General features: G+C 35.8%; 1 protein-coding gene across 1 annotated transcript in view; it reads left to right on the forward strand.

The window, feature by feature from the left end:
• Positions 1–8,459, forward strand: part of SYNJ1 (synaptojanin 1) — a 153,584-nt gene extending 145,125 nt beyond the window's left edge. Inside the window, 2 exon segments of the mRNA XM_006886798.1 lie at positions 4,235–4,258; positions 7,659–8,459. Coding sequence (XP_006886860.1) covers positions 4,235–4,258; positions 7,659–8,459 — 825 coding nt within the window.
• Positions 8,460–11,546: the final 3,087 nt, after the last annotated feature.

Genomic DNA, 11,546 nt, shown 5'->3' on the forward strand with positions numbered 1-11,546 from the left:
AAAAACGATCTTGGTTTAATATGAATACCAAAAAGTAGTCGGCATTTTTTTCATTCTGAAAGTCCAGGATGTTCAATTTAATATTTAATTATCCTAGAAAGCCTACAAAAAATAAGCATCCACAGTCCTTTTCTGCCTACCAGACCATCTTGGGGCTCTGGTAGCCTAGGGGGTAAAGAGCTGTGCTGCCAACCTAAAAGTAAGAAGTTTAAGTCCACCAGCTACTCTGAGGGAGAAAGATGAGTAGTCTTCCTGTAATATTTACAGCCTCTAAAAACCCACTGAAGGGTCAGCTATGAGTCAGTGCTGACTCGATGGCAGTGAGTACAAGCCAGATGAAATTCATCAGAAATTTCTCTTCTTCTTTTCTTATATTGTATGTTGTTGTTGTTGTTGTTATGTGCTGTCGAGTCGCTTACGACTCATAGCGACCCTATGTACAACAGCCCTAAACTCTGCTCTGTCCTGTGCCAATTGCACTGTCTCTGACACACCCATCCCAATTACCCCATTCACTGAATCAATCCACCTCATAGAGGGCCTTCCCCTCCTGCACTGTCCCTCCATTCTACCAAGCATGATGTCCCTCTCCAAGGACCTGTCCCTCCTTACAACGTGTCCAAAGTATGTTAGACGGAGCCTCAGAATCCTTGCCTCCAAGGAGCTGCCCAGTTTAACCCTTTCCAGGATGAATCTGTTTGTTTTCTTAGGAGTCCATGGTACCCTCAATACTCTTCTCCAACACCACAGCTCAAAGGCACCAATTCTCCTTCTATCCTCCTGAATCATTGTCCAACTCTCTGATGCATAACAAGTGATTGCAAAGACCATGGCCTGTATCAGATGCACCTTAGTCTCCAAAGAGACACCATTGCTCTTCAGTACTTTGGAGAAGTCCCTAACAGCAGACTTTCCCATCGCAATACGTCTTTTAATTTCCTGGCTGCTGGAGCCAAGAGTGTTGACTGTGAGCCAAGCAAACTAAAGCTGTGAACAATCTCAATCTCTTCACCATCCATCCTGATGATGCCAATTGGTCCAGTGGTGAGAATCTTTGTCTTCTTGACATTGAGCCTCAATCCATATTGAAGGCTGCAGTCCTTGATGCTCTGCAGCAAGTGCTTCAGGTCCTCCTCAGTTTCAGCAAGCAGGGTTGTGTCATCTGCCCAACGCAGATTGTTGATAGATTTTTCCACCAGTCTTGACCCCACATTTCTCCTCATAGAGCCCAGCCTCCCCGATAATCTGTTTTACATACAGGTTGAAAAGGTATGGAGACAGGACGCATCCCCGGCATACACCCTTCCCAATTTTGAACCATGCAGTGTTCCCTTGCTCTGTTCTGACGACTGCCCCTTGGTCCAAGTATAGGTTTTGCAGTAGCATGATCAAGTGTTCTGGTATTCTCATTCTTCTCAGAGTCAGCCACAGTTTGTTATGATCCACGCAGTCAAACGCCTTTGCATAGTCAATGAAACATAGATATACATTCCTCTGGTATTCCCTGCTTTCAGCTAAGAGCCATCTAACATCAGCTACAATATCCCTAGTACCACAACCCCTTATAAACCCAGCCTGGACTTCTGGCAGTTCTCTGCCAATGTGCTGTTCCAATCGTTTTTGGATAATCTTCAGTAGAATCTTGCTTGCAGGTAAAATCAGTGAGATTGTTCTATAGTTTCCACTCTCTGTTGGGTCACCCTTCCTTGGGATGGGAACAAATAGAGATCTCTTCCTGTCAGTTGGCCAAGTGGTTGTTCTCCAGATTTCTTGGCACAACTTGGTAAGCACATCCAGGGCAGCCTCTGCTAGCTGAAATATGTCAATTGATATAGTTTCAATTCCTGGGACCTAATTTTTTGTTATTTCTTTCAAAGCAACCTGAACTTCTTCCTTCATCACCATAGGCTCTTGCTCATATGTTGTATACTTTATTTAAAACAAAACAAAAAAACACCTCTCTTGCTACTATCATTTTAGGGGCAGAAAATGGGCATTCAGTTCAGTGGTAAACTCATTATTGTCAAGAATAGATTCTGACCCCATAGGTTAGAGGAGAACTGTCCCTGCTGCAGCTCTTTCTTATTCAGCAGCTTGCAGGTCAAAGCACCGGCCTTTCACTAGGAGTCAGCATTTGACACTGTGCCCCAGAGCTGCATAGTTTGTAGGAACAGGTTATCTCAATTCCCAGATTCAGTGCAAGTATGCTTAGGCCCGTGTGAAAGTATCAGTATAAAAGTATTTATAACACACAGTAGTACAGGATGAATTTCCCTGTGACTGTCAAATGTCATCTTCTTTGATCTTTTTTCAGTGTCTGGATTTCTGGTTTGTATTGAATACAGTGACTTGGTGACAGACAGTATGTGCTTTATATACAGCCTGGTACTGTTCTCTCCTGAATCCTAAGATACTCCTTTAATAAAAAATAATAAAGATATTTACATTTTTCCTTATTGGTGGAAAAACTCCTCTGAAAATTATATACGGATATACTTTTGTTTTTTGTAGTGTGAAAGTTTCATTTATGTATTTGTGAGGGATCCTCCATAGTCTGTAGTAGACAATGTTTGAGGAGAGGAAGGGCTTTCCTCTTAACCTTTTTCATTTTTAAGCATAGTACCTATTCAGAAAATAGGAAAATTTAAAAAATTCTTGAAAGTAGCTATAAGTTAGAAAAATAAGAATTTGATTTTAAAATTTAAAAATTCTGATAGTTTGATAATGGCATGAAGGAGTCCTAGAAGTTAACATAGCTTGGAGGGTGAAAGGAGGGGATGAAGGAAATTAAGAAAGATCTAATGGGGACCTGAAAAGACAGGGTAATAGTAGGCATTGATTAATGGTGATTAATTTTACAAATAATGTATATGAGTGATCAAATAAAATACAGTGTGAATGAAGGAATGTGTGAAACACTATATGAATGAAGTACAATGTATACAAATTTTATATGCAAACCAATATAAAATAACAATTTAAGAAATTATTCTTTTTGCCCAAAACGTGTGACTTGTTTAAACATAAAAACATGCACTGGCTAGCTTTCCTTTATTATTTAAATGCCTTTGATTTTATATAGAAAAGATTCTTCTAAATAGAATCATTTGTGTGTTCTATAATTTCGACAACATGTTAAAATGACTCCCTTATCTGCCTTGTTCATTTAAAGAACGGTCAAAGAGCTCATTCCTGCCCTTCCATCTTGATGCAGAGAACCCACAGATCATTAAGAAAATGTGAAATTCTGAAGACTCATTTTGCATAGACAGGAAAGCCTAAAGATGATTAATATATTTTAGATGATATCTCTCTAAATTGGTAAAACATGTTTAGCTAATTAAAAATAAGATAATCATTGAGTATTCTGGAAGATTTGCCCAAAATGGTTTCTTGAGATTTAACAGCAACAAAATGAACCAACAAAAAACTAAAATATGTTTCCCTTGAGTCAATCTCAATGCAAAGCAACTCTATGGGACAGAGTAGAACTAGCCCATAGGGGTTCCAAGGCTATAATATATATAGAAGCAGATGGCCTCATCCATTCTGATGTAGCAACCAGGAGATTTGAACCACCAGCCTTTCCCTTAACAGCTAAACAGTTACCTACTGTGCCAAGAAGGATTCTCTTGTTTATACACCATGCTAGATTTAAAAAAAAAACACAACACTGCTATATTATAGAAAGATTATGAGAAATTATTTTTTTTTAGCAACAAAAGTAAAATCTAGTTTCTTAGCTTGCTTAAATTGTGAGATAATGATAATCTTGATAAAACTTGAGTTGTCTGGAGCAATTCTGGGTCTTTACCATTTATTAAATGAATATTAATTTTTAGCAGGCAGGTAATTTTACAACAGTGTCATTCTATCATATTTATCATGATACCAGATCTATAGATTATCCTAAACTGCTTAAAATATTGTAGGGTTCTAAAATCCAATTAAAATATATGTTTGGAATAACAGAACTTTAAACTGATTAGTAATCAAGCTCAGATGAAATTTATATCGGGCCCTAATTCAGCAATAAACTTTTTATTCAAAGTAATAAAAGAAATTGGAATAATTACTTGAACTAATGCTATACCTGGAAATATCATTGCTCTTGGGTTCTGTATATAACATAGAACTGAAAATACATTGGAGACTGAATTATTAAAATTGTTGGTTGATCTGAGATTGCCCTCCTAACTCTTTCCTTTGATGTCTGTGTTCCTTTTTCTCGAAGCAGGAGCAACCATCAGGGTAACAGGTATCGGACTATTATCAATTTTATATGTGCTTTTCATCTGTCCCTAGCACATTAGATGTATGAATCTTCTGTTTCATACATCTAAAGTTTCACCTATTTTTAAAACCACCTGTCCACATTAATCAATTCTCTTATCATTCCATAAAACTTGCTTTTCCTTAGTATTTTAAATTTTTGAGAACCATTTTAGCTTTTCTTGCTAATTCTTTACAGTTTGCTTCATTGTTTATGAAAATTAACAAAACTAAATGTGTTGCTTCAAGGAGGTAAGCTTTTAGTATACAAAAACCTATTTCAGAAAACCAGACTGGGTCTCAATTTTAAGAGGGGTGTGATTGTTAAATGGCTTAATATTTGGAAACAAAGTTGAGCATTTTGTTATAGATTTCTTACAGACATTGTTTTCTAAATATAGACAGTCCCCAGATTACAAGTGTTTTTACATACACCCTTAGTTAAGAACCAACCCCCTTGAAGCTTATCATCATAAAAAAATCTAGGTGCATATATTTGTTCATAATAACAAGAGCTACTTGACAATGCACATCAAAACATTATTACTACTGTATTATGTCACAGTATCACATAATGTAGTGTCACAGTGTAATGGAAATGCTGATGTTTTTTAAAAAATGGAGGTTTCAGTAGAACTTTATTTAACAGATTAAAGGCTGGCTGGACTTGACCAGTGACTCATAGTTGCAGACCCTTGCCTTAGCTTTCTAAAACACTGGTTTCTGTTTTAATAGTGTTTATAATTTGTTTTAGAAGGTTCTATATGACAGTCATATAGAACTCACTTCCTAGACAATTTGAAACCAGTTTCCTTATCTGTGATGTACAGGATCTTATTAAGAGCTATGCTGTGAAGGCACACTGCATAGAAGTTCTTTTTTAAAATTTATTCACATCATCAGTCTCTACTTAGAGTGTGTATGTATTTATATAGATATATACATGGAGGTTTTTTATGTTTACCAAGGACTTGAGTTAAACCTATAGCAATCTGCATGTCAGGAAAGAATTGTGCTCTATATGTTTTTCTTTTTCTACATTTATTTGTTGTACTGAGAATATACACAGCTAAACTATTTCCACACGTAATGATAATGGTTATTTATCATTGTCAACGGATAATTCTTTGCATTCTGCAGCTCGTCCTCCTTTTCTGAATTGTTTCTTACTGTTTTATATGTTTGGGAAGGTGCCATATATATCAAGACAGACATTTAACTATGGTGTTAGTTGCCAGCTGGACCTAACCATTCCTCCTTACATGCAAATTAAAGACCAATTTAAGAACAAAATTCATTTGTAACCTGAGGACTGTCTGTAGATTTATTAACAAGATTCTTTTAATTAGTGACGTTGAAAAATTCAAGTTATTGTTAAGAGGGTTAAAAAAATCTTCCAACACCCTTCTCTGTAAAAATATTCCCATTTTTAATGCCAAGTCATTACAAACTACTTACAAATTTATTCTAATGAGTGGTGGTGTGGTTCTCATTGTAATTTCAAGTTCGATTGGTCAAAAGAATACTGTCTACCAAATTAATTTTAACATATATGTAAATGTAGAGCATTTACTTGGCTAGGGCTAACTAATCTGGGCAGAGCATAAACTTCTTTCTATTCCATCTGTGTTGTGAACTGTTTGATTTGTCATGAGAATTGGGTCCCGGACCCACTTAAATATTTCCATTTTATGTTCTTTATCGTAAACAATCCAGAGATTATTGTAACAGAGTTAATTACAATTTTATGATGCATGTGATAAATTTGTTTTTGGTATATTTTTCTATGTGTAGGTCAGCTTACCTTTTAGACGCTTAAAAATTGTTTTCAAGTCTGATATATTTTACCTTCTTGTACAGATTTGTTGCTTTGTTAAACTTGCTTAAAGAAAACTTTACTTGCTCATTCAAAACTTAATCATATTATGTTTTAGAGCAATTGAATAAAATAATCAAATACTTGAAAGTTATTTACTACCTAGTTATCCACATGACTTTCTTCTATCCTTAAGTAGTACCAAAACTGGTGTTTTATAACCTTAATTTAAATTTAATTGAAACTACCGGTCTTTTTTCCCCCAGCATATTTAATGAAAATTTAGTTGTTTTGCTGTAAACCTTATCTTAATTCATTTTACATATTGCCATTTTATCAGGGAAAAGTATTGATCTTTGAGGCAGAAAAATACCTAATGCCATTAACTAGAGCTGCTCTTCTTCAATCGATCAGTCTAGCTTTAAAGCTCTTTAACACCTTATCTTGAAGTTGATATAAATGATCAAATCATTTCTTCAGTTATATCAATTATACAATTGTTGATGTTAAGTTAGTAATGAAGAACTTGATGAGTCAATGTGCTCAGGAGACCTGGATCAGAGTTTTCTCTCTCATGAGAACAGTTGGATTCCTTCAGTCTCCTAGCCTTGCTCAGCTCCAGCTAGCTTCTTCATGAATTAGCCACAGAGGACACTGAGGGCAACAGTATGAACATTTTTTTGACCATAAACTAACTCAGGACACTCCTTTCCATAACAGTTCACAGCCAACTCTGGAATCTGAAAGGAACTAGACACCACCCTGGTCTCAGCTTCCTTTTGGTTTTAGAATTAATATACCACATAGAGAATGGGATTTTCTCCACCACCCCAGTTTAAATACATAAATATGTAGTGGACTTGATTATTAAGAAATATAACTGCTTTGGAACTTTTTTAACAAGATGAAAGAGGTTAGTAAAGAAAATAATCATATTATTCTAAGAGTTTATTCTAAAAAAGGAGAACTTAAATTGAAAGGTAAAGAACTCTTTGACAGTTTCATTTTCTTTTTTCCTAAAAGGAAAAAGTACATTGTTTTCATCTTAGGAATATAGTAATGAAACTAAATTTTGCTCTGTTAATGGAATTTCCATAGTAACATTCATTTTAAAAGAACATATGTTTATAAGAACAATGAAAACACATCATCATCATAGATGGGTGTTGGAAGTTTATAGATTAGCATAGGTTCTGAATATGGGTTTATTTGTGCTAAAATGCAGTAGCACTGGGCATGAACAGATACCATTTGTTAATTTGTACAGTTTTTCATTTGACCATTTCAGTAATTGCATGAAATAAACTCTTTCATTTCTTTGGGATTAAAAATGTATTTTATTAAAAAAATATATTTTATAAAAATAATTGCTTAGTAAGAGAGTTTTTCTTAAAAGTAAGATTCTGGCTATATCTTACTTCACCCACTAGAACACCAAAGTACACAAAGCAGTTTTCTGGTTTCTGAACGTATATACTTGCCCCTAAAATAGAACAATTGAGACAGGAAGCGTAAGAATTGTTAAGAGCAAATAGAAACATGAGTATTCAGTGTCTTCTTTCTTTTCCAGGTAAAAACAAATGGTGTCTCTGATGTCAGGCCAGAGTCATCGTCAAAGAATGACCCATTTGAAGATCTGTCATTTAATCTGCTTGCTATATCAAAGCCTCAGTTATCTGCTCAAGCAACACCTGCTATAATGCCTAACCCAAAAGGGTTGTTTCAGTTGCCTTCTGCAACACAAAGTAACATTGATACTCTGAGTTCTGTAGGTTGCATGCCAACAATACCTCCAATTCCAGCCCGGAGTAAATCCCAAGAAAATATCCGAAGTTCTCCGAACCCATTTTTTACTAGCTTGACCAGCACAAATCCTTTCTCTGACAGGACTGCTTCTGGAAACCCATTCCGAGCACAGTCTCAAGAATCAGAGGTCGCTTCATGGTTTTCCACAGAGAGACCTGTTGCTAACAGGGCGTCCTCTTCCCTGCTGCCCCAAAGTCCCAACAAAAGCAGGCCTTCTTCTTCACTTGATGGTTTTGAGGACAATTTTGATCTGCAGAGCCAATCCTCAACTAAAATTAGCAATCCTAAAGGATGGGTAACCTTTGAAGAAGAGGAGGATTTTGGTGTGAAAAAGTCCAAGTCATCTAGTCTAGGGTCACTGAGTAACCAGCCAGCCTCACTTTCTGGCGTGAACTTGTCCTTTAATGATGACTGGAATAAAGGTACAAATGTTTCTTTATGTGTATTGCCATCAAGAAGACCACCCCCACCTCCCGTCCCTCCACCCGGTCCTGGCCCTTCCGGACATCCCTTCTCCACCACGGCATCAAAGTCATCGCCCACCCTAGACTTTACAGAAAGGTAAAGGCAAGACAGAGTAGTTGTTGGTTTTTTTTTTTCAGTTTGGCAAAAGAGAGCCAAAAGAATTGGGCATTTGTTATTTCATTATGTGCAATAAGGAATTGCTGAACGCACTGAAACTTTTATAAAATACCACTATTTAATGTGTACAAAGTTGGAATATGTGTATATTGGAAATAAGGAAAAGTCCTTCTCATTATTAACTGGAGTTTTGGTGTGTTTTTATTCAGATGAATAGAAAAGAATAGTAGACATAAAAAGTGCTTCAGACTACTTTAGAAAATAGTGCTGATTCAGAAATTCTTTGTGAATCTTCTCTATAAAAAAATTTAGAAAGCCCACACAACTCTTAGCTGACATTACTGCCAGCTGTTTCATACTTATTAACAATTGGTATGTATGAGTATTTACCAAAGATCTGCCAGTTACACTGAAACTGGGAAGATACTGTTTTAAAACATAGGTAGATGTGTGTGTGTGTACACATTGACATCTTTGTAAAACTCAGTTTAAATTCTAGGAAACAATTTAAATCAAACTTTAAATAAAAATTATAACGGTGCCCCTTTTTAAATATCTCATTACAAAAAAAGGTGACTTAAAATATAATTCAGATATTTTATCCATTTTCTTTCCTAGAGTAATATCCCACCAGATCCTAGTTTCTGTACCATTCCACACCCTGTCCTTTCATGCCTGCACACATACATTGTTACTTTCTACTCCAGCACCTCCCAAATGCTTCTCTCTCTATGGAGAAGGCTCTTGTAGCTGGAAGCAGCATCCATCGTGGTCACTGTATGTGGATGGCTGTTCCAACCCTCTTGAACTCGCACTATGGCCTTACATGTAAGGAAGGCACACACCACTAAGCTTGATTAGAAATGCTCGGTCCAAATGGACTCTATTCTCTCTGTACATCAAGGTAGTATGTTGTCTGTCTCCCTCCTATAGCTTTTGCTGCTTTCACACTGGCATTTTGCTTTGCTCAGGAAAAGCAGCAGTCTTCAGTGTGTTTTAAATCACGCACATAATCAGTCTACATTCTCACTTCCCTTAAGAAGTTGCATAACACATCAAAAGTGCTGCTTTAAGTGTTTGGAGGCAATGCCTCAATTTAGCTCTGGATTTTATCTCCTGCACTGCCAATATGCAACTAATTCTGCTTTTATTAAATTTATGAAGAAGTACACAGAATTTTTACAGAGTGTAGTATTTTGATATCATTATGTAAATTCAAAAAAATTCCTTGAGCAATAGTTGTTTTGTTATTTGTTTTACCCATAAAGATTCCTATTAGCATTCCCTTTATATAAAGGGTTATATCTGCCCACCTAAACTTTGAAGGTATGCATTGAGGAGTATCAGAAAATAGAGTTATGGCTGTTATATGTAAAAGCACAGCAAACTGCACTGCACTTAAAATATAAGGAAATATATTAGGGGGAAAAGGCACTTTTCTAACTGCTCAAATGTTATCAAAATACTATATTTATAGAAGTAATCATCTCTCTGTTCAACAGCCAGGATTTGCTGTTAGAAATTACTCTTGTGAGTTTTATATTGTTTGTTTGGGGTTGGGTTTTTTGTTTTGTTTTGTTTTTGGTTTGGTTTTTTTTTTTTAGGGGGAGTCTAATCATTTCAACAGTAGAATATTTTAAACAGCAGTATTATATAAGCATTGTGCTTCAAATGTGAATTGTTGAAACTGTGGCTTTAACATCTACATGGTTAGTGTATATAGTGGTATTGCTCTCCATTAACAAGATAATTCATCAATAGATACATTTGACTAGTGCAAATTGCAGTTCTGTGAGTAATGTTCCCTACTGAATATAAACTACTGTCGACTATATACATATCATGCAGCAGCTCAGGAAAATTATAGTTGGCAAATTGCTAAAAGTGCACAAAGTTATGAAAGTTAAAAGGAACGCTGCAAATAACTTTTCTGTGTATTATTAAACTATTTACCAGTTCTGCAAAAAGCAGAGCAGAAATAGACACTAAGGATCTCTGCGAATTCTTTGTTCTCTATAGTAGTTTGCTGTTTATATGTAAGAATTTTGTTGCTTATGTGGCATACCATATTTATACCTATATACTTTATAGAAGTAAAGTATTAAAGTCAGTGGTATACATTCTGTATATATCCTGTGAAATGTGCTGTCATATAAAATAAATATATCTGTTTACCATGTTGACTTTGCTTAAAAGGAAGTTCTTTTTCCTAGTTCTTTTATTGTGTACATATACAAGTTCAATGACAATTTCAGAATATAGGTTAACATTGTCAAATCAGATATTTTAACTCAAGACCTTGTTTTCATTTGGTTTACTTCTCCATAGACTGCTTACTCTAACAGGATTTTCCAAGATCAAAGGATTTTTCTAAGGCCCTCATTAAAAATCTTGTTGCCATTAAAGAACACATGAAGTATAAATGATGCTTTTTCTAACCTGTAAAGCAGAAATAACTTGATGGAATAAAGGAGGGAACAGCCAGACAAACACAGAAAACAATAATCACGAAAAGAACCTGAGGTCCAAGGTTCCTATAAGGACAGCCTTTTTTTTTCTCTTTCCTATATGATATCACTAATATTCACAAACTAGCAAAATCCTGCTGAAGATTATCCTGAAATGACTAGAACTACCAGAAGTACAAGCTGGGTTTAGAAGAGGTCGTGGCACTAGAGACATTATCACTAATGTCGGATGGATTTTGGCAGAAAGCAGAGAGTACCAGAAGAATGTCTGTGTTTCATTGACTATTCAAAGACATTTTTGTGGATCACAACAAATTGTGGCTAATCTTAAAGAAAATGAGAATCTTAGAACCCTTTATTGTGCTTATGTGAAACGTATACTTGGACCAGGAAGCAGGCCTCTTTACAGAGCAGGAAAACACTGCGTGGTTCAAAATCAGGAAAGGAGTGTGCATCCTGTCTCTTTTCAGTCTATATGCAGAACAGATAATTTGGGAAGAAGGGCTTTATGAGGAGGAATGTGGCATCAAGATTGGAAGAAGATTCATCAACAACCTATGTTATGCAGATGACACAACCCTGCTTTCTGAAAGTGAGGAGGA

Source organism: Elephantulus edwardii, unplaced genomic scaffold (genome assembly GCF_000299155.1).
Source record: "Elephantulus edwardii isolate Elephantulus edwardi_28Jun2011 unplaced genomic scaffold, EleEdw1.0 scaffold00051, whole genome shotgun sequence".
Taxonomy (NCBI): Eukaryota; Metazoa; Chordata; class Mammalia; order Macroscelidea; family Macroscelididae; genus Elephantulus; species Elephantulus edwardii.